Source organism: Haliaeetus albicilla, chromosome 3 (assembly GCF_947461875.1).
Source record: "Haliaeetus albicilla chromosome 3, bHalAlb1.1, whole genome shotgun sequence".
Taxonomy (NCBI): domain Eukaryota; kingdom Metazoa; phylum Chordata; class Aves; order Accipitriformes; family Accipitridae; genus Haliaeetus; species Haliaeetus albicilla.
In genome coordinates this window covers 58,004,689-58,029,062 of record NC_091485.1, presented here as the reverse complement: position 1 = coordinate 58,029,062, position 24,374 = coordinate 58,004,689, and the positions used below count along the sequence as shown (strand labels likewise).

Below are 24,374 nucleotides of genomic sequence, written 5' to 3'. Positions count from 1 at the left end.
GACAACATCCACAGCCTTTCCCTCATCCACTAGGCGGGTCACCTGGTCATAGAAGGAGATGAGGTTAGTCAAGCAGGACCTGCCTTTTGTAAACCCATTCTGACTGGGCCTGATCCCCTGCTTGTCCTGGACTTGCCATGTGAGTGCTCTCAAGACAAACTGTTCCATAATCTTCCCCTGTACTGAGGTCAGGCTGAGAGGCTTGTAGTTCCCCGGATCCTCCCTCTGACCCTTCTTGTAAATGGGAGTCACATTGGCAAGCCTCCAGTCCTCTGGGACCTCCCCTGTTGACCAGGATCGCTCATAGATGATGGAGAGTGGCTTGGCAAGGACCTCTGCCAGTTCCCTCGGTTCTCTTGGATGGATCCCATCTAATCCCATAGATTTCTGAGTGTCCAGATGGTGTAGTAGGTCCCTAACTATTTCCTCCTGGATTAAGGAAGGTATGTTCCGCTCTTCATCCTTACCTTCCAGCTCAAGGGGTGGAGCCCTGGGGATAACTGGTCTCCCTATTAAAGACTGAGGCAAAGAAGGCATTAAGTACCTCGGCCTTTTCCTCATGTCTGGTGGCTACGTTCCCTTCTGTATCCATTAAAGGATAGATATTCTCCTTGTGATTCTTTTTACTGTTAACATATTTATAAAAACATTTGTTGTTGTCCCAAACAAAAATTATGTTAACCTTCTTGCTCTATTTTCACATGCTTTGCCTGTGTTTGTTGGCAGCCAGACTTAATGTCCTGTTCTAATGTTCTCCGTTGCCTTTCTGAAACAATATTTGGTGATATGAGCTACTGGAGCTTAACCCATGCATGTCTGTTTGACTACCTGGGGTTTTTTATTCTCTTTGAGAATAATCTTGTCCATATAATTCTAGTTTATCACAGTGGAAAAGTGAAGAGGTAAACTGTTAAATGATTTTCGTAAAGACACTGTATCATATAGTTATGAAACTTTGGTGAGAAATTCAGTAAGTAAATTCAGTAGTATTTTGAAGTACTTAAGAAAACTTTATTTTTTCTAAGTAGCCAGGAAAAAAACCCAGGTATCAAAACATTAAACATAGCTTTTTAAGCAGAGTAAACTTAACTGGTTCAACAATTACTCCCCTCCCAATTTTAGGATTGATTAGCCTGAATTTGCCCTGTTGTTTGTGTTAATAATTTCTCTTCTATTGTGGCTTTCCACAAACAGAAGCTTTTTTTGGTAGTAGTGTAACAGAAATTCTTCATGTTTGACTTATAAATTCCTTATTATATTTTCCTAATCCATTTTACATTATGTACGTGATATAAAATTAATCTGTGAACTTAACATGCTGTAGACCTCAAATAGAAATGTTCATAGTTTTATTCAAGAAGTAAATTTTAGTTGTCTCTTTCTTTCTGAAATAAAAACATGAAAGAATGGAGAGGGAAAAAAAAAAGAATTCAGAGCTCCTTAAACCATAGTCAAATTTACTTTTTTTTAATTTCAAAACCTCTTTGTCCTAGAATTTTAGTTCTTTGGTAGAATTGCAACCTAATTTTGGACATCTAATTTTGCTTTCTACTTTATATTGTTAGTAGAGCCTCTGGAGGGCCCTTCAGAGCCCTAAACTGATCTCAGTGACAAGACATGTTCAACCATTGTTTTAGGGTTTATTGTGGATGCAAATTGTCTACAACATTTGCATTAATAAGAATGCTTCATATCTGGAAGATGACATAAGTATTCAGTTTTACTTCCACATGTGTTTCTGCACATGTAAAAGGGAGTGTGAAATCACTGCATATTTGGAAATGTACCCTTCTGAATTTTTTCTGTTTGAGACTTGAAGCTAAAAGCTTGTGTTATAAGCTACTTTCTTTGTTGCAGTTAGCAGGTGCAGTGAATGTTTATATGCACCATTTTGTCCTGCCTTGTAGGACATGAACTGAGCGAGCTGTTGAATGCTTAAATACTGCAAAACATACTCCTCTTGATCTTTCCAATTACACGTGGGATTGAAAGTCTTTGCTCATCTCTTGCCGTTGTACTTCCCCTTGTGCTACCTGGTCAGAATAACTAGAACTGAAGTATCATCTAAATGGCTCAAAGTAAGACTGAAGTTGTGATGAATGAAATGCAGTATGTGCATTATGAGTAATAAGTAGCTGATCCACACTTTAATGATCTTGTTTTTTGTACCCAAAGCTTATTTTACCTGTAGAAGTACCTGGGAATTTTTAGAGCTTTTCTTGTCAATTGCACTTGTGGGTTTCTGTCTGCCTGAGGGAGGTGGGTCTGAAGGTCTGAAACAGACTAAAGGTTTTCTGCTCCAAGAGCTTTGTGATCATACTTCTGAGCTTTGAAAAGTTCATACATTTTACAGTCTGTAACTCGGCGCATTGTTTATTTAATCTAGGGGTATGTTTCATTATTTAGAAGTCTCATATTAGTCTCTTAAATGTTCAAACAGACATTTGTGTGTAAGTCCACAGCTATCAGGTGCTGATATGTGTAGTCTTATTGTAAGACAGAGTTGTCCAGGTTCTTCAAGTGTTCCTTTTGTAATATCTGTGAAACTAGGCACCCAAATATTTCTTCGCTACGGGTAAAGTGTTGTAACTAGTGCTGGCCATCTATACTTTTGGTAATTATTATAGCCTTAGTTAATATCACAGCTATTATCATTAATGCGTAATCAAAAAAGGAGTTCAGAGTAGTAGGAGTGTCCATACTTAAACAAGAATGAACTTAAATCAGTTGGTTTTCAGTGTCTGCTACAGTATTAAATTTGTGAGGTTTCTTTTTTTTTTTTTTTCCTTAAACTTGTTAGAGGCTATATTTGCAGTAGTGGGCTACAGGATGAAAAGTTAATCTTTTTTTTAACTGGCTACCTCTGGTACTCCTTTTAAGATATAGACGATATTTGGATATAGAAGGTATTTGTGCTGGTTTGTTCACTTCAACCAAAATAAGACTGTGAGCTGCAGCTGTTAGGTGTTGCTCTGTCAGAGTCCAATGCTCTCGGATGAGGTTCTTTTAGATATTCGACGCCATGGAGGGTGTAATGATCAAATTTACTTATTTGAAGACAGTTGATGTTACACGGGATTTCTGATTTAGCAGAGTAATACAAAATACACGGAAAACTCGATACAAATGTAAGTTACAGTTAGCAAAATACAGAAATTGCAATACACGGTTTAGTCACAATACCAATATGATTCCCATTACCAGTCTGTATAATATGCACACCGTCACAGTGCTGGGCATCCCTACTTGCCAAGAAGGAGTATGTGGGTTGAAGCCAGCTCCAACCCATTGCTCTCTTTCAAATTATTTTGTTAGTTGTATAGTTTTATACTCTGCCTGGGCTGAGCCATGTATTCACTCCCATCCTGCTGGTCTGGCTAACTCAGGGGGATACTCACGCTCTTCTGATGAACTCAGGGAGAAACATTTACACCACCAGTTGATCCACTCAACTGTTGGTAGCTGTTTGTCTAAAACAAAGGCCACCCTTTGCGTTGAGATAAGGTCAGCTTCTTTGCATTATTCCTTGAGCTTCATGGGCACATCCCCTTGCCCATCTCCACCAGCAATCTTCCCTTGAAGGGCTTTGTTCAGTGAGTCATGTTCCACTCCTAGGGGTTTAGTCTGTCACAAGCTCTGTGACATATAACACTGGTTGCAGACTGGAAGCACCTTGTGTTGATCATTCTGTAAATGCAGAACCATAGGCTAAGTCCTGAACCAAAGAAATTATTTAAACGTAAGATAAAGTGTGGGGAAAAAGGATACAGGCTGATGGGAGAAGGGGAATGCAAGGAAATGAGTAAGTAAAACTGTGTTTCAGGTCTCATTGTTCAGCTATGGTAGATGATGGAATTTGACTTAGATCTTCCAAAAAGTGTAAGAAAAGCAGCAAGCAACAAGGTCTGTCAGTATATGTATTTGGACATTTACTGCTTTTTTTCTCTTTTAGGATAAAGTAATGAGCTACTATTTCTTGAAACAAGCAGGTTTGGTTAAATGGTTGCTTAAAAAGTAATTTCCCTATATGGTGTCATTATGTGAAAAAAATATAAGAAGAAAGTAGTTGTTTCTGTGGAAATAGAGGTATTTCCTTTAAGATAAAAATTATTTTTTCTCACTGGGAAAGTTTTGCAAATACTCTGTGATAAAAGACATAAATTTAGCAAAATATAAAGTTGCCTGTATCACTAAGTGTATTTGTCTTTTATCCAAATCAAAACCAAATCCAAAATATAGCATTACATGAGCTACTATGAAGAAAATTAACTCTATCCCAGCTAAAGCCAGTACATGAGTGCAACAAAAATACTTAAATCTATTTACTAGTTTTAAGGATTGGGAATTTCTTGGGTTAAGAAAAACTCTGCCTTAAAGTTCCTGATGTATTAATGGCAACAGTATACCTCCTGGACATGGGACAGAGGTGGGGGGAATGCATTAGTTGTGTCCATTTCCAAGGCATTTTGAAATGTCTTCTGTTGTTCTCTGCTTGGCCTCTTATTTTCTAATATCAATCACTAATATCCAATATAGTTTTACTTTGAAGCACTTACGGCTTCTGAAAAATATAGAGATAAATACCAGATAAAGTGTTTGCCACTTGCATTACAGTCCCTTTTGCATTTCATAAACTAAACTTAATAACAAAAAAACTTTTGAGTGCTTAGTTATTGACTTCTTTACTTTTTGAGTTTTCTTTGATTAACAGTCACCAAATACTTGCTCTGAGCAAAAATGTGCAGGTGTTAAAAGAAAATCCCAAAAATCTAGTAGTACAGAAGCGGTTCTTGCTATGCATCTGGCAATTAAATATAATTGTGCTGTAGTTAGTGATTTCTTATAAAGAAAAATTACCCCTTGGACCATGCATGTTTCTTGGAAATCTTGTTTTTGACTCCAGCAATTCAGGAGTCAAATTTCAGTGGTGTAACTTTGTAAAAGAATCCCAGTCTGTCTTACCTTTTATTTATAATCAGTACTCCTTTGGGGTTTTTTTTCCCCTTTTTGCTGTAGATTTATTACTGCTTTTACAGTTTAGTTATTCTGAATGCAATATATTGTAATAAAGGTAATCATACAATAGGAAAATTGTGCTTTATTTTTTACCTGGTAGAGCCTTAGAGCAGGGCAGGTGGTTTTATTCATCCCCTGCACTTTTCAGTATCTAATACCTGTTTTATGAAAGTGTATGCACTTCAGTTTTCTGTCTCAGAGTCCCAGTTCAAGAAGTTATTTCTGCATATGTGAAGCTTACTGATATGAAAAAAACCCTCTAACTTTTTGTGTAGTTCAGATCTGTCCTTGCATCTCCATCAGGCATTTTTGGTCCACAGAGTTTCTTGCAGAGTTTCGCCTGCAGAGTTTCCAATTTAGTTTCCTCTGAGAGCTTTTGAGATGCACAAAGTTTAATCCTGTAAACCTGAACCAGTGTGCAGTAAGTGGGAATACAGATTCATTTCAATGGCACAGTAAAGTTCCCAACCGTAATGTTATGGAAAATATGGCTATCTAAGGAGGGATTTTGAGAACACTTAGTGAAAAATAGACTTCATATTAACCGGAGCTTTCTGACACCATGAAGTCTGAATTTCAATTAGAAAAAAAGGGAAAAAAAAAGTCATTACAGTTTCAGATTACAACTTGTAAATATATACATTTTTCACTACCATTCCCCAAGTGTGGAAATTGGGGAGCAGAGTGTTATATGTTTGAAATACTGTATCTTATGATAGTTTTGCATATTGCTTTTTATGTAATACATATGGCAGTCGTTATTCTTGCCATTATAATAGTGTAAAATACAAAGTGAAAAAAGATATGGTAGAGATAATACTGATTTCTGGGTGCTTGGACAAGCTTGATGCTAATGTTTTTCATTAATGCATTGTGTGAACTTCTATGTGAACTATACAGGTGTATATACCTCATGAGATTTGGTTATAATAAGAAAACTAGCATGACATTTTCTGCAAGACATTCCCACTTAAATTTTTTTTTTCAATTTCTTCTGGTAGTCATATGTTTTAGTTTTAGGTAGTCATGCGAGGAGCAGGGAGTTAGACTTGATCCTTATAGGTCCATTCCAACTTGAGTTATTCTGTGATTCTATGGTTTTCCTTTAGTTTCCCTCATCAAAAATCTTGGCTTTTTCCCAAAAGTTTAACTGTAAAAGGTAGTTATTCTCCAAAAGAATTAAATAGAGGGACTAATATTTGTATATAGATTATACTAATACTATATGCTAGCATGTGACTTTTCAGTTATTAGATATCATAATGAAAAATAACTCAGCTGAGTAATGCAATTTTTTTATTACTCAATCAAGTGAGTAATATAGCATGAATCTCAAGCTTCTATTTTAATGGGAAATAGTAATTACACGTTTCAATGTAATAAGTTGCACTCGGTTCTTAATGTTGGTACTGCAGTACCACTTTAAATCTATTGATTAAAATTCTAAAACTTGCTCCAAATATGCTCTGTAAAAATATGCTATTTCAATGCCAATGTAATTGCTTTAGAAACTGATTCAGAGTTCACCAAGTAGTTATTGCTATGGTGCAATAGTTAGGTTTTCCTGTTCTGTCAGGTAAAAGACTATCATTGTAGACCCTATAAATGTATCTAAAAAGTGAATATAATAAAACTAGCTCTCATTTTACCATTATATCCATGTCTTGGTCTAACACAGTAATTAAATGAAGTTGCTGTGTTGGTGCATTGGGCTAAGTCTCTTGTCTTCTATTTAGTTAGTTAGTTATTCCTAATGGTTATATCAGGTTCTCTTAAGTTTGTTTGTTGTTTTTTTTTCACAGGTTACCGAAATCGTATCTCTTCTGAGATAAGATTTTAGATACACAATGTAAATAATTAATGTTGTAGTATTTCTGAGGTCTATAAAATACAAGTATTTTTGTCCTAGATGTTATATAAAGGTAGTGCACACTTAAGTAGCCCTATTAAGTACTTTTTAGGTTTCAAATAAACTTCTGTAGTAAAATTCTGTCACTCTTTGAATAGATTTCTTTAGAGGTGATCTCCTATGGTATTTAAAATATTTTAGAAAGACTGTTTCAGGGGAAACTGCATTTACATTGAAAACTCTGAGGACACCTACATGAATACATTCTCTGTGTTCTTAAGCTTTTAAAAATTACATGTCCTTGGTCTGTTTTTCTTCAGAACACTTTCTGTTAGAATACTTCATTTTATAAATTGAATGCTAATGGTTTTTGTTAACGTGATTTTCATTATTGATTCAGTTTGGAGAGGAGAAGTGCTCAAATCTACATTTAGAGCTTTTTGACTAATCTGAGAAATGGATGCAGTATTTTCATCTACTACTCTGTCTTCTATTTGCATTTTAGTTTGGAAATTTCTCTAATTAAGAAGAATGAGGGACCCCGGTGGCCAGAGCTAATAGTTGGTGACACAAGAGGGGAATTCATTATGGACTCTTCCCAGTGCTCTGAAATAACTGAAAGCCTGATGCATCTTACCTCTGAAGTAATGGTAAGGAGTTGAAAATAAAACATTTAAAATTCTTGCACATTTGCATGTTGTTTTTTCTTGATACGCTAATTTGCACTTCATTGACATAGCTCATCAGTTCGTTTACTATTCAGAATCCTAACTCAACATTCATTTTTAACTGAAACTGTTAACAAACTAATGGCACTAGAGTTGTGAATATACTTTGAACAGTAATATCATCTTCATGGGGGACTGAATTTAGCTTACATGATAGCATCTGTGCACCAAAACAGAAGTCTGATTTAATATTGAAAATAAATTTTGTTCCCACCACTTATAATGTGGCAGTTTGTTTTAAAGCAGTTGATTTAAGTAATTTTGAAGGATGTCTGTTTCTTGTTCATCAGTAGGTTAGCAACACCTTTATACTGTCTTCCTAGAGATACTGTACTTGATTTATAGACTGTGAGTGTAAATGACATTTTTAAAAGGAAAATTTAGGAAGCATAAGCATGACTCATGAACTTTCTGGCATTATTGTTATACAAGGAGTCTACTTAAAACAAAATAAAATGTATTTTTTAACTGCTGTTTGCTTCATACTTCCCCTTTTGGTTTAATTAGAAAATGGCATCTCATCTAAAACTTGAAGTGTGGCTCCCTATGGGTTTTGATATATTAGTTTTGGATTATTACTTTTTTTAATAAGGCTGAAAAATGTTACTAAAATAAATTCTGTTTAGTGCTGTAAATTGATTTCTCTCCTCTATCCCTTGTTATTGGTGGGCAAGCTATTATAGTACATCTTTTGACCATAGATTTATTGGGAACTTCAAATTTCTTTTCTCTTATAACTCATAGTGAGCTTAAAGTGATGATTTTTTTTTTTGGTCACAACTTTTCAGCTTGTGTGCAATAATGAAATAATGATCATATAAAAAGAAAAATCTTTCCTTAGGTAACTGTTCATTTAAATAAATGTTACATATTTTGTGATACTGCAACTTTAACTACGTATGTATAATAAAGGCATGGATTCTTTTTGATCATCTCAGTTGCTTATGGTAATGATGTTTACCTGGAAGGGTTTTTTTAAAGGCCACCTGATGAAACAGTAAACCAAAGACCATCAAGAACATTTGACAGAGAGGAGGTGAACCCCAAAGTCTAGCCTCTAAAGAGACCGATACCCTGTTTTAAGTCTCGTGCACTAGTCTGCAGTATATGACACTTAACTTTCCTGGTTTCTGTAGTTTAAGGACGTTTCTTTGTTATCTCTTCATGTTTGTTTTCTTTGAACTTAAATTGTGTTAGCAATTAAAAAAAAATTGTGCTTATCTGCTTCACTTTGTGGACTGAACCAAAATAAAAGTTCATAATAATCAGCTAAAATGAATGAAGAAATGAACACAGGAACTCAAGAACTCCTCCCTGTCAGATTAATTGAGTCGGTGCCCTGTCTAATCTTTCTTTACACATTCGTTTGGCCTCAGATTTCAGCTTATATTAGTTGTCAAGATGGTGTCTTCTTTGTGCAAGAAGTAACATTAATTCATACTTAATGAGGAAGTGTATATTTTTGCCTTTTGTTAAATGAAGGTCCCCTTCTTTTATCACGAAATGAGTTCTTTAAATATATCATAAAGGTAACATAACTTGGTTGTTTTGCACATTATCCAAGGAAGATGTCATTAGCAGAAGTAAGCTGTTTCTGTATGCAGTAGAGTTATATCTTTCTCTTGAATTAGTAGTAAAAGTGACTGTTTTTCATTTCTTTGACATGATGTGAAAAAATACATGTGCTTTTTTCTTGGTTTGAGTGCATTGAAAAATATGCACAACAACATTATTACTTTTAAATAATTATAAGCAAAGCCAAAGGAGGCATGTATTTAGAGCTACTTTCAAAATGAATTAATCCATTTTTTTAATAGCATTTCCGATGGCAATCTGAAAGAAGCTTAAACAGATGTAAATTTACTAAACCTGCGTAGGTTTTCAGGATTGTATACTTTTGCTTCTTACAGAAGGGAATTTATTGTCCATGTTTTAGTGGCTTATATACCTTTCCTTAAACTGAAATGGATTTTGTTGTACCTACCACTCATGCTATCCTCCACAACAGAAACAGTTCTATTCATTTTGAATAAGTACATAATAGCTTAATCTTTAAGTATGTAATGATATACAAATGATTCTTCCTGTTCTCTTGAACTTTTTTTTTGTTATGAAAAAGGATTTATGTGTGTGTGTATATATATATATATATATATATATGTATATATTCAGTAGCTCAGATTTTCAGTTTAGTTTATTGACTTTTATTTCAGAATCCAAACCCTGAAAAGGAAAACCCACCTTGTAATGCTCAAGAATTAGAAGAATGTGATGCTTTTCTTGAAGATAGCGCAAGCTTGTGCAGATTTGATGGTGATACGTTGAAAGTCACTCATGTAGTAAGTGCTGCAAATTGTTACAGAAATATTGTAAAACTTTTTTTATGATACGCAAGTTGAATTCTATTACCAGAATAAAAATCTGTGCAAACTCGTGAAACCACATAAATTTCTTCCATAATGTAAAATCACAGTAGCAACAGAAATTATCAAACAATGTATGTTCTTCACTGTCATTTTAATGTAAAAACAAGGCTCCTTTTATTCTGATTTAAAAAATATGTATACTTTCACAAGTGAGCCGTTTGAAAAAGCAAAGTTATGTCAGAATAATTATAAGAAAGGGGTCTTTTTCAGTGGCATAAAATTCTTCTAGATTCCTTCACTTGCATTTTTCTCAGTAACTTTTCAGATAGCCTGTTAGAACGTTGACCCTTTTTACTATGGAGCTGGAGCATAGATCACTTTACGATACTTGTTTGTCAATCGCACTGGAAATAACAGATTGTAAGCAAAATGCTTTGATAAGAGGCTTGATCTGGGTTGTAAGCAGCCTTGACTAACAGTAAGTTAGGACTTGATCTGGTCCATTGGCTAAAGCGGGAAACAATTATATGAAAGTGTCACAGATTTTGTCGTCTTGAGGTTTGGCGTTTTTTTTCCAAGATGTCTCTACTAAGCTTGTAATAAACATTGGCATTGCACGTCATCACTACCTTGTGTCACACAGAGTACATATAGGATAACCTGTTTTGTACAGAAAATGTCATAGTTACAGGATAAGATTTTGAATCAGTTCATAATTTCTCTTTTCCCCAAAAAAGCTCTAGAAGAAGTCTTCAGTCTGTGTCTTACAGATCTTGGTTTGTTCTTACTTTAAAAAAAAAAATAAAATCTATATCTTTTTTCCTTTGACAGTACAGATACATATGTATTTGTCTGTGGGTGTGTATATATATATGTGTATATATGCCTGTACATGCATCTGTGCTGCCAAAAAAAAAAGATTAATTTTAAAGGCTAGCATGCTCCACCAAGAAAGTAATCTGTTTTGTGGATACAGCATAATAGGTAGCATTTGTCAGATCTGTATTTGGTAGGAGGACATTTCATAGCGACTCATTTCAAATGTATTGTAGCTGTTCAGTGATGCATGGTAAGGGAACAAGAGACAGTAGGCATAAGTAGAAACAAGAGGTTCAAACTGGGTGGAAGGAAAAACTTTTACGCCATGATTGTAGCATGGATCGGGTTGCCTAGTGAGGTTGTGCAGCCTCTGTCCTTGAGGTTTTCAAGACCAGACTGGATAAAGTTCTGAATAACTTAGCTTAAACTACTGCTTCTTGCCCCAAAGGGTCAGAAGTTTGTGCCCCAGAGACATTTCACAGACCAGGAGGAACATGGTATCATGGGATAAGAAAGGCAGATCTGACATATACTGCTTTCTAGCAGACAGCAAGACATTGTGGAGCAAGTTTGAACTCCACGGTGGTTGTGAAGAGCTCTTAAAAATGGGTGGCATAAAGGTAATCCAAAGGCTAATGTGTTTAAAGCATTATGGTCAAAGGACAATTACTGTGGGTAGGAAATTTTCTTGCATGTATCACCTGCTCTAGCCAACCCTGCTTTGAGCAGGGAGGATTGCACTAGAGTATCTCCAGAAGTCCCTTCCAATGTCAACTATGTGATCTTGTGTTTTTGCTCCTTGTTGGAGGACCTAGGAACATGAGTATTTCAGTAGATTTTTCACCATACAGGAATATATTTTCACTTTGATTTAGTTCTTCTTTCAAATTGTTTGGTGTTTTTTGTTAGCAATTCAGGGGCCTATTCTTTCAGAAATGTAGCTGATACAGCTTTTCACCTTTGTAGTAAACCATCATCAGTAGTATACAGTTGTATATGTCTTTTTGCTCTTGAGTTGGAAACAACTTTGTGAAACGTGTCCAGAATCTTAGAGAATTTAAGACCATGAAATATTTATATAGGAACATTTCCCACCTTGAGTTATAATTTAAGGATATAAACATAGATGATGTCATGATATCTGTTCTGTAAAGAGACTTGATTCTATTTTTTTGACACTTTCTAGTACCTTTCAATGGCAATAATCCAGCTGAAATGGGTGTGGCAAAACTATATTTGTCTCTTCTAGCTCAAATGCAGTTATTCATTTTCTCCTATAGAGAAATATTTGCTTTAGTAATATCAGTTCTTTAAGTTAGGTTAACGGTGGCCTAAACTCCAGTGTGTTGTGTTTCCAAGCCATCAGAAACTAGAGATGCATGATGGACAACATTTTTTGCTGTAGAGGGGAGGGGCTTTGTCAGGTGAAAAGTATGGGCTGCCTAAAAACACTACCTTGGTTTTGGAACTGCTTGCACTAGCATTTACAACATAAAGTTTGCCTTCTGTGTTGCATGGATTAATATGTATACTACCATATGCTTGAGTTCTGTATTACGCATCCTATTAAAACCAGTTGTAGGCACATGTATGATAAAATGCACAGAAATTAGTAGATGAAAAAATGCTGAAAGATGCCTGAAGTACAAAGTGGTGCTGTGTGCTTACAGTGGGGAAACCCAGGCATCCCAATACTTAGCAAAATTGGGATGGCTTAGGGGAAGAGATGCTGCTTGTTTTTTAGATACAGAAGAAGAGAGTATTCCCAGTGCTTTGTGGAGCAAGAAGGAAATAGGGAATGGACTACATAAATCTAGGTCTTTGAATAGCTAATTGCAGTAGGTAATTTCAGAAAGCAGTTATTTGTGGCAGGAGACTTTTTTGGTTGATAGGTGGATTATGGAAATGCAACAGAAGAACTTCTGTTCATCTTCTACTAGCTGACATACAAGGTCACTCTTTCCTTGCTCGTATGCCTATATAGAAGCAATAGTCTGCCTTCTCAGTAGGTGCCAGAATGGCTTCTGTTAACTAAAATTGCATATGTCTCTGTAAAATACATCATGTTACATCTGAGCTACAGGAGTGTGGGAGACATGTCATGTATTTGTGCATGTCCGTTGGAGTGGAGATACTCTAGTGGTAATAGGCAAGAGAAGAGGCAAGGTCTTCCTCAAGAGCTTTTCTGCTTCTGGGTGCTTTACCTAACTGCTTCAAGTTTGAGTGGTTCTTTATTGCAGTTGAGTTTCTCATATTCTGACAACACACAAAACTTTTTGCATTTGGGCTGTCTGTCCAAGTGATCCATATATCTGTTGCATGTAAAATAGGCAACTAACCCAGCTTAAAGAGCATTTATTGAGTTTTTCAAAAGACTCCAAATTACTTCTGGGGGGGAAAAAGTAATCAAAGTTCCGAATTACTTTGCTGAGGTACTGTGCATTTAAAATATTTCTCTGCATATTCCACAAACTTATTGAAACCTGGAAAAAAAACTTAATTCCTATAGTTTGTTCAAAACTGCTTGTGATGTAAAAATTAACAATAGCTAAGTAACATGGCACTTGTACTTATCATATGTAATGTTATTGTTGGGACACATGTAGACTTAAACTGTATGTTGGGTGTTTGGGTTTTGTTTTTTTATTTAACTACAGATGTTTGTTTCTATTAAAATAAAACCCTTGATGTTTGTAAAACTATCACATTTCTGGTACTTCTAAAAGAATATATTTTTTAATTTTTCATGTGTGCTTTTCTAGATAAGGGATTTACAAGATACTAAGTGCTTGACCCTTAAAAATATGTGTAGCTGCTGTTGAAAGACATCTACAGCTTACTCGGTGCTGTGTGCTATAAAGCTTACTTCTTGCCATATGTAAATACTTTTTCTATCCTGTTGTACCTTTGGCTGAAAATGGTGATTGCTGGTGATTTCAAAGCTACTTTTGTGCTAACGCTGGGATTTTACTGTGGTGTAAACATTTGTGCAGTTTTTTTGATTCTCTGTGAAACTACTTCCTCAGTTCAAAGAAGTTTCATAAGAGTTAATTCCTCAGAATTCAACCCTCTCCCTTAGCTAAAGGACTGATGCATAATAAAGTGAGCTGTGGATAAGAAGAGTGCTCTGTCTGTTATCCATCTCAGTGGACCCACTGTAAGACACAGCTGAACCAATCAGGGATGCTGGAGGCCTTTCAGGGAAAACATACTTAAGAAAGGCTAAAAAATACTGTGCAGCAGCAGTGAGAGAGAGGAGTGAGAAAAATGTGAGTGAAACAGCACTGCAAACACCAAGGTCAGTGAAGAAGGAGGGGGAGGAGGTCCTCCAGGTGCCAGAGCAGAGATTCCCCTGCAGCCCTTGGTGAAGACCATGGTGAAGTAGGTTGTCCCCCTGCAGCCCATGGAGGACCACAGTGGAGCAGATATCCATGCAGCATCCTGTGGAGGACCCTACCAAAAGGAGGAAGGTGCAGCCAGTGGAGAGCCCACACAGGAATCAGGCTCCTGGTAGGAGCTGTGGCCTGTAGAGAGCAGCGCACACAGGAGAGGTTTTCTGGTAGGAATTGTAGCCTGTGGAGGACCCACACTGGAGCAGTCCATTCCTGAAAGACTGTACCCTGTGGAAAGGCCCCATGTTGGAGCAGTTCTTGAAGAACTGCAGCCCATGGAAAGGGCCCATTTTGGAACAGTTCATGAAGGACTGTATCCCATGGGAGGGACCCCACGCTGGAGCAGGGGAACAGCCTGAGGAGGGAGGAGCAGCAGAGAGGAAGCATTATGGACTGACGCCAACCCCATTCCCCATCTCCCTGCACCAGTCTGGTAGTGAGGGAGGTAGAGGAGTCAAGAGTGAAATTGAGCCAGGGAAGGGTGTGGGGAAGGGTTTTTTTTAAATCTATGTCTTTGTTTCTCATCACACTACTTTATTTTTAATTGGCAATAAATTAAATTCATTTTTCCCAAGTGAAGTCTGTTTTGCCTTCTATGGTAAAATTGGTAAGTGATCTCCTTGTTGTTATCTTGACCCACGAGCTTTTTCATCTTACTCTCTCCCCCTGTCCTGTTGGGGAGGGGAGTGAGAGAGCAGCTGGGTGGGTGTCTGGCAGCCACCCAAAGTCAAGCCCACCACAGTAACTCAGTCCATATCCAATTTGAAAGGCAGTAGCTGTCTGGCCTGTAAACACAGCCAAAGCTCAGGATTAGTCAAAGGATGTACTGCCTGCTATTCAACAAAGCAGGTAGGGATTATTGGTGGAAAGAGCTTAAAACTGAGAAGAGATGACATCTACAAGGAGTTCTGGGGAAGAAAAGCTTGGGGAGTCTTGAGCTGAGTGTATGAGAAGTCTCTTGTTCCCTTTCTCAAGTTTTTTCCCCTTCATTCTGCCTATTTTTCCTGTGCTCCTTAGAGTTCTGTTCCACTCACCTCTTGTCGGTGTCATGTGCCTGACCTCTGCTGACTTACCTTTCTCAGATGTTAAGAAGTTTGAGGGACTAGGACTTCATACTTTCTGTTTTGCTCAGCTCATTACACCAATATAACACCTGCCTTCTGTTTTCTGCTTTGTTCTTGTTAAGGCACCTTATTAGTGGAGCTCTTGATGTTATCTTTATTAGTGTTTCTTTGCCTCTTAGTTGCTTAGAAAATCAGTAACCCTCATTTCATGATTGCATCTGGCCCTAATGGAGACTGAGGATTATTTCACCTCTTTTGCAGTTGTATTAAAACTGAAGAATTTGTGTGCTTGTTGAATAGTATGAAGCTGTTTTTGAAGTTGAGCCATTAGACTTGAACTTAATCAGCTGAAATAATTATATTAGTTCTGCCATAGACTGTATAACCTTGATAAAACAAATTTCTGGCTGTTGTTTCTGTCCACTGGATTTTATGTTAAGATTAAACTAATGTCTTCAAGACAGACACCCCTTCCTGTAACATTTGTACAATGATAGCATAAAAGGTTTGCAGTTCATAGTTATTGCCACAATATATGTAATAAAGAGAGTGCTATGACAACTACTTGCGAACCATTAGTCAACAAATATCAGCATCTGAAATGCTGATTGAGGAGCAATATATTATACCATGTATTAGGTATAATCCTGCATGTTGCTATTGCAGACATAGCTTCTGGATGTAAAATATAGTTCAAATCATAGAATCATTTAGGTTGGAAAAGGCCTTCAAGATCATCGAGTCCAACCATCATCCATGCCCACTAAACCATGTTCTGGAGTACCTTGTCTATGTGCTTTTTGAATACCTCCAGGGATGGTGACTCAACCACTTCCCTGGGCAGCCTGTTCCAATGTCTGACAATCCTCTCAGTAAAGAAATTTTTCCTAATATCCAACCTAAATCTCCCTTGCCACAACTAGAGGCCGTTTCCTCTCGTCCTGTCTCCAGCCACCTGACAGAAGAGACCAGCGCCCACCTCACTACAACCCCCCTTCAGGTAGTTGTAGAGAGTGATAAGGTCTCCCCTCAGCCTCCTCTTCTCCAGACTAAATGTATTTGTTCATCTGGTAACATGAACAGTGTAGGTCAGCTCTGAGTACAAACAGGAATTCCTGAGCGTTTTTTCTTGATAGATCTTAAGGGAACAGATTGTTCTTTCCTCTTTGAGCATTTTCTGGTCACAGTGCTACATTAAAGGTATTGCTATTAAATTCATTTAGAAGGCTTTACATAGAAAACTCAAAATATGCATTGTTTTATTCTTTATTCTTATTGTTTATTCAGATAGCAGGATACGCCTGTCCTGTCTGTCTTATGTAATTGGTCATTCCTGGTGAATAGAAGTGGTTATTGAATGGTTTTGGTGACGTAGACATATTTGATGAAGAGTGTGCTAATCTGAAATCTAGTAATTATTTGATTTTGAGGAAATAAAAAATTGTTGACATTTCATAATTTTAGTATTCTAACTAATCCTTGTTCCAGTGCTTACCAACTTTTACTGCAGAGGGACAGTATTTCCTTCCCTGTTGGCATAGCGGAAAACCAGTCGTGATCACTTACAGAGAATCTCATCCTAACATCAGAAGTTGTAGGTTAGGATCTTCTATCCTAGAAAACCATTTCTACACAAAACACATTCCCATTTGCTTGTGTAGTGGACATAATGTTTCCTTAAATATTATCCCAACAAACTTAATTGCATCTGCTTGAAATGTATTGGCTATCTGTAGTGTATGAAGCTGTTGATCAGTGGGATGCAGCATAATGTATTCAAATATTTTGTCAACTAACAAACATGAAGCTGTTGATCATCTAACTTTGGCAGTATGTGTGAGAGAATCTGCTATTTATGCTTTGAATCAATATTTTGTATTTCTTTGTTTTGTTTTCAGATTAATCTTGGAAGCAACCAGTATCTTTTCTCAGTTGTTGTGGATCCCAAAGAAATGCCATGCTTCTGCCTGAGGCATGATGTTGATGCTCTTCTCTGGCAGCCCCACTCTGACCAACCAGAGAACATGTGGGAACACATTGCAACTTTTAATGCTTTAGGTAAGAAATTAACTTCTGTGTCACACGTCTCTATCTGAGACTTTTCTACCTGAATATTCTTAGTATGGCTTCTGTTGATATTTCACTTCATTAAATTTGAATTTAAAGCTACTATAATTCTGTTGATAGCAGCATGGTAGCTTAATTTTAGAAAAATTAGAACATAATAAATAAAATGTTTATGCCTTGGGAGGAAAATAAGCCTTCTCAGACCATATACAGGATGCAAGCACAGTAAAGAGGAGAGTTCCTTGGGTAAGTGAACTTGAGTTAAAGACTTAAAAGCACAATCACCACCTTAACGCTCACACAGAAATCATCAGGGAAACAGCTGCAGTTCATTGATGACATGTCTAGGTGTATATATGCTTATGGTAATATGTTTTAATAAGTGACCTTTAGATTTTTCCTATCTTATTGTCCCAAGTGACAGGTCTGAAGAATTGGACATGATCACTGTTTCGTCTCTTATAAGAGCTAGGAGCATCAAGTGATGCTGGTAAATAGTAGGTTCAAAAGAAGCTAAAAGAAATACTTCACATATGCACATTTAAGCTATGGAACCCTCTGCCACAAAACTTTGTGGGCATGGAAAGTTTTCATGAATTTGAAAATAAAATAAAATAAAAAATCATCATGACATGAAGAATTAGTCAAGAGTGTAACTGTGCCAGCTCTGGCTCAAGAAGCCCCTAACTCTTCTGAAATTACAGACTGCCAGAAAAGTAGAAAATGTGATTGTGAAGAATCGTTAGTTATTGTATTCTTGCAATCAGGACTAAGAATTTGTTTTTAACCGCTGTTGGAAGCAGAATCCTAAAGGTCAGAAGCAGAAAGTACTTTGAAAAATATGGATGCAAGAGTAAGAATTGCCGTATCAGATCAAATAGCAATATCAATATGTGGTCCACATAGCCCAGTACTGTACCTATCAAGTAAGAAACAGATAAATCAGTTTTCATGAAAATTAATCTGGTCCAGAATTTGCTTCTGCTGTTAACAACTATAGTCTTCATGTTCTCTAAGTGTTCTCTAGACCCATTCCTTCAATAATACCGCAAGTGTGACAATTTATTCCCTCCCTCCCCAAAATACATTTGTTGGACCACACCACTCAGTCTGGGTCCAAAATAAAAGGGAAGATATTAGCTGTTTTATAGAGCTCACACAGGTTACCATAACACGTAATTAGTTTTGTTCTGAGTTTTTGCAATTTATTTAGTTTTGTAATATCAACGACTTTTTAATAGCCTGTTATGTTAACTTAAGATCAAATTAAGCTGTAAGCATCTTAACGAATTGTCTAACAAAAGAGATTAATTTCACAATTTGTTCTTTGTTTACTCATTTCAAATTTCATTATGCTGGGAAAAAAGCAGATGAAAAGGATTAAGATGGTTTTTCATATTACTATTAGTTTCAAGTTTCAATGCTGACTTTGTAGTACTGTTTTAAGATTGTGTTTCTATTGTTTTGAAAATAAGAGGAAGGAAATTATAATATCTTTGAGCTTTTTGTACCTAAGGTGATAAAACCCAACATTGTTCCTGTACTTCTTTCTCCTTATCGTACTATCATTTTACAGTATTAATTGAAGTTTACACTTCTGTACTAATCTAGTTCACCTTTTATGTGCCAGAGGTGATGTAAGTCATCAGCTTGTTTATCTACAACCAAATTTAGAAGTACTTTGCAAGAGCTAGTAGTAAAAAGCAGTATTTTTTAGATTAAAAGGCTAGTTTTCCAAAACCTACAGTATTCATTTCATTGACCAAAGCAATGGTAGTAGCCCTATTTCCTTCTTCCTCTGCTTGAACTTTTGGAATTAGTTTTTAACAAGCTATACAAAGGTGATGATTAAGAAATTAATATTTTTCAGTTCAAGTCTTGGACTGAAACCTAAGGAAGGAGCCAAAGGGAAACTGAAAGGACCAAGTTTTTTGTTCTATATATCTGTCCTAACGACCTTCTGTTGAAAAAAAAAGCAATTGGTCTTGAATAGACCTTTGGCTGCCAACGTCTAATGATTTGCTGCTGGTTGAAGGAGTTAGTTGCGTGATCTTGCCCACTCTTGCCATAGTTTACTGAAGAAGGGTGTGTCTTTCACTGACTATTCATTAGTCATAGAATGGTTTGGGACTTTAAGATCAACTAGTTCCAACCCCCCTGCCGTGGGCAGGGACACCTTCCAACTAGACCAGGTTGCTCAAAGCCCCATCCAACCTGGCCTTGAACACTTCCAGGGAGGGGGCATTCACAACTTCCCTGGACAACCTGTTCCAGTGCCTCACCACCGTCACAGTAAAGAATTTCTTCCTTCTTGCTGTATAAATCCCTTGCTCCTAACAGGGTTGTATCTGTAAACCAGAAAAATAGAGGACAGTGACTTTTTTTATTTGTTTTTTAAGAAAATAAAGAGCCTACAATTTTCTTTCTGGGAAATCCCATGTAAATACAAGTCCCTTGCCTCAAAAGCTGCTTCTACCTGCAAACCTATACTTAAATCCTGTTTTTATTATTAGTGCCAGTGTTTAAATACATGAATTAAATTAATGAACTCTACACTTGGAAAGGTTTTTCTGGCTGTCGTAATATTTCCGAGTACAGCAATCAAGCCAATTGATAGTCTAGCTATATATTTACTAATTGTCTTGTGGTGAAAACTGTCAAGCTGTTCGAACAGAGATCGCTTTTTGAGAACTGTAGCAAGCATTTGTAAATTTAGAAGTCTTAGCGTTAACATTTAAAAAAAAAACAAAAGAGCCAGAACATGTTCAAGGCATGAAAAAAAGGTACTGTTAATGTGTGATGGTACTGTTGTGGGTTAGCCCTGGTGGACACCTAAGCACCACACAGCTGCTTGCTCTCTTCCTATTCCCCTTCCCTGCCCACAGTGGGACAGAGGAGAGAACAGGAAGACCAAAAGCAAGAAAGCTTAGGGGTTGAGCTCTTTGGGTCAGCTGTCCTGGTTGTGTCCCCTCCCAACTTCTTCTGCATCCCGAACCTACTGGGGGGCAGGCAGAGTTGGAAAAATAGAAAGCCATGACAATGTGCAAGTACTGCTCAGCAATAGCAAAAAATTGCGTGATATCAACACTTTTAGTCACAAATTCAAAACACAGCACCTTATGGTCCACTGTGAACAAAATTAACTCCATCCCAGCCAGCCCCAGTGCACTTACTTTGACCTCTACCCTATGATAATAAGGAAAGAGGAAGAGCCCAAAAAAGTAAACTCTAGCATGCTTGCTGTTCTCAGAGGTGCTGTCTTTCAGTGATAACCATTGCCATGCATTGTTCAGTGGAAGTGAAGCAAATAACCTTTCAGAAGGATGGTAGATCACTTTTCAAAGATTGTGTCTCAAGTCTCTTTACAGAAGTGTGAAAGGAAATCAGTCTGAAATAAGTCTGTTTAATAATTAAGCTCTGTAGTGGAAGAGGAAACGGAAGATTTTTTTTCTTCTCAGTGAATATTAGCAAAGATTATAGCATGTTGAAAAGTAACTCATGTTTTTTTCAGTCAATTCTAAACAGAAGACAAGTTTTAAGTGTCTGTTCAAGATTAGGTAGGCTCAGAAATCTTAAATTATAAATGTAATTACAAACTGGGTGATGAGGGGAGAGAAGAGAGTTATTCTGCTTAAACTCCTAATATTGGGCCAAGATGTGTATCCATGCCTTATGATCCTGCTGAGAAAATGGAACACCTTGTGAGGCAGAGAGGGGCTGGATGTGGGAACAGTATCTAGCTATCTATACATATGCATCAAAAATGCCAGTTAGGAAGATGTACAGAAGAATTGTATATTGGTATTAAATTGGTTAATGCGTACCTCCAAAAACTATTGGTTTATTTAATAACAACATATATCTCTTTCATTTTTTGTTACTAATTCCATGTTATTTTTTAAGGTAAGCTTGATTTCTGTCTTAGCCAGTTGAAGTGCTGTTGAAACCAATATATTATTTATCCCTTCTGCTTCTTTTTGGGGTATGCAGGTTATGTCCAAGCATCAAAGCAAGACAAGAAGTTTATGGCTTGTGCTCCAGATTACTCCTATGCTGCTCTTTGTGAGTGCTTGCGACGAGTTTTCATCTATCGTCAGCCGACTCCTCTGTCCACAGTTCTCTACAACAGGAAGGAAGGAAGACAAGTAGGACAGGTTGCTAAGCAGCTAGTAGCAACCTTGGAAGCCAATGATCCTATCTTAGGCTTTCAAGCTACAAATGAGAGATTATTTGTTCTCACAACAAAAACCTTGTTTTTAATAAAGGTGAACTCTGGAAATTAATTATACAATATATTCTGCTGTAGTTTGTGTTAACAATTTGTTAAAGAACTGGTTAGGTAAATGATCTGAGAAGTTCAGTACAATTTCCTGAAGTTTAAAAAGGAGATATCTTACAGGGGCATCAAAATTTTTCATTAGAATTTGTCTGTAAGAGAAAGTTTTTCAACTTTGCTGTCACTGAAGCAAGCTTTTTCAGAGCTATGGGAAAATGTCTTCTGCATTAACAGCTTTCTCAAAGCAATTGTCAGAGGCTGCCTTTGCATAGGTGAATAGATTTATGCATTGTTTTTTCCAAATGACTGTGTTTGCCATCCTTCTGAGTTTCTAGAGTTCATTTCTGTTTTTAAATGCCACTGTTTACATGTGAAAGAAGTAGTCAGATAAAGAAAATAAAGCTTTGAGTTACAAGCATATGATGTGCAAAGTAGTGTGTATCACAAAAAAAAAGAAAAATCCCAAATTCAAATACTGTTGGCAAAAAAAGTGACTTAATATTTCAATATTCAGTAGTATTGAGTGAAATGTGAATGGTATGAATGGAGTATTATGTTCCTCATCCAGGTAATTAATTCAAGTGGAATAATTTCATTGTATATGCAGATTTTAGATGATTGATTTCGGACTTACTCATGCTTGCAGTGAAATCTGTTCACATTTTCAGAGACACTAGAACAGCTTTTAGCAGCTTTTTCCTGAAGCAAAGTAAGGGTCAATGTATAGCTGGTGATTAAATATTGAATGGTGTTAGTCAAGGTCTGGTTATTTTCAGTTGTGTCATTTTCATTTGACATTGTACTTCATTTCAAGTGACTAATTTATAATTGGAAAATGGCTAATAGAAAAAGCACCTGTATTGTAACCTGAGATGGGAAACTCAGAAGTGCCGCTTCTGCCTCAGATACTACTGTATATGCTGTGTTATTAGGTAACCATTCTGTCTGTGATGTACAAGTCCGAATGTGGTGTATTTGCAATGTAAGAGTACACAGCCCATGAGGATGCTTCAGTTTAACAAACTGGCATGGTTGATTGTATTGAATAGTTGTATCTGAAGATTTTTTTTTCTTATTTTAAATTGACATTGTCAATACAGTTAAACCAAAAAGGGGTCAGTTGTGACAGCTCCACCCTGGGTTGTTTTTTTGTTTTGGTTTTTTTTTTTTTTTCATAGTTTACTTACAACTCCGTAACAAAGAATGCCTAATATATTGTGTACTGGCAGGAAAGCTGCTGTGGGCTGTGGTACCAAAGTACTGATAAAGACACAAATTACTGAGACTGACACAAATACAACAAGTGGCCTAATAGTTTGCATCTCTTCCAATATTATTTCAGACCTCCGTAAGAATCTATTGAGAGGAAAATAAGTGTTCCTTTTTTATGGACTAATAGTTTCTTAGTTGTGATTGTTTTGATTCTCCTGTAAATTCTCCTGACTTGTATCAGTGAAATGATTAAGATACGGAGAATTTAAAAGGGAGACAAGCAGTTGTGGCTTGCAAAAAACCTCCAAATGCAGGAGGTTTTCAAGGAACCTGATTTGCCTCCTCTTTACAGCAGTATTATATTGTATATCCAATATTGAAAAGTTTTTCCTTACTCTTACCTGGGAAAGTTAAAACAGACTTGATTTGCAAACCTTCCCTTCTCATTCTATTTTTTTAAAACTGTCTTGAAAATGCTTTTTAAAAAGGCTCAGTGAATGTATTACTGTTTTGTGACTGTTTTGCATCTGAATTTTCATTGTTGGGCAGTAATGTCAAACAAAGTGGTACAATTTATGCAGAGGTCCCTTAGAAAAGATTTTATGTAGTTGATTACTGTGCAACATAAAGTGCTTTGAGATTTATATGAGTATTACTTATTAAATGATTTAATCATTGGGACCACAGAGTTAAGAACATGTTGTGATATTTGGGGAATGGAGGAATGAAGGAGTGAAGGATTCATAGGTGACATGCTTTTGTCACCTCAGGTCTATTGCAGGAAGCTTCAATATAGATGAGAACGTCAGCTGTTCTTTGTCAGATTCTCCGTGCTGTGGGTTAGATATCTGGAAACATACTTCTGCTGTCTCCTGCAACAGAGGAAACAAAGTCAAGTAAAACAGTTACCTCTTCAGAGGCTGTGTTACAATATGTAATGACTAAGACTCACATTCTGCCCAAATGTGTGTCTGTTTCAAGGGATTTCTTGTTTGCTCCCGGGAACAACTGAACATGGGGAAGAGGTTCATCCCTTTTTCCATGTTACTCATCTATTTGCAATCATGGTGTTCTCTGTCAGATAGTCTCTCTTTTATTTTGCTTTCTATGAGAGTTAAGAACATTGTATTATTCAAAAGATTTGTTGCCTTGAGGAACCTTGCATGCTATTGCACAGCAAGCTACTATAATTAAATGGCTGCAAGCCACAAGGAGACACTTTTCCATTTCTGTGTTCACTTAATTTTAAGGCTCATTTGTTTAGCGTATTACTGTAGGCTTATATGAAGTATAGAATGTGAATATTTAAAAGAGGTGGTTTTCTGAGAACCATACTTCAATTTTTCTAGGATTTTATTTCTTGAAATCTTCTATTTTAAGACACAGTACTTCCTGAGAGGTCCCAATCACAACCTGTTGACAGAATTTCTGAGAAAATATTTGGCTATTGCAGACAATATTATTTATTTCTAATACTCTTTTCAGTGTTTTACTTGGCTGCATATTTGGAATGTATCATGTATTCTTCTACAAGTTTAAATAAATGGAAAAAATGTTAAGTTTATTAATAAAGGGTTTTTTAAAT

General features: G+C 36.5%; 1 protein-coding gene across 2 annotated transcripts in view; it reads left to right on the top strand.

Moving 5' to 3' along the window:
* NUDCD1 (NudC domain containing 1) overlaps nucleotides 1–24,129 on the top strand; it is a 54,219-nt gene extending 30,090 nt beyond the window's left edge. For both annotated transcript variants that reach the window (XM_069779921.1, XM_069779920.1), the window contains exons 7-10: nucleotides 7,371–7,515; nucleotides 9,807–9,932; nucleotides 17,133–17,292; nucleotides 21,292–24,129. In XM_069779921.1, coding sequence (XP_069636022.1) covers nucleotides 7,371–7,515; nucleotides 9,807–9,932; nucleotides 17,133–17,292; nucleotides 21,292–21,584 — 724 coding nt within the window. In that variant the 3' untranslated portion in view covers nucleotides 21,585–24,129. The remainder of the gene's footprint in view (nucleotides 1–7,370; nucleotides 7,516–9,806; nucleotides 9,933–17,132; nucleotides 17,293–21,291) is intronic.
* Nucleotides 24,130–24,374: the final 245 nt, after the last annotated feature.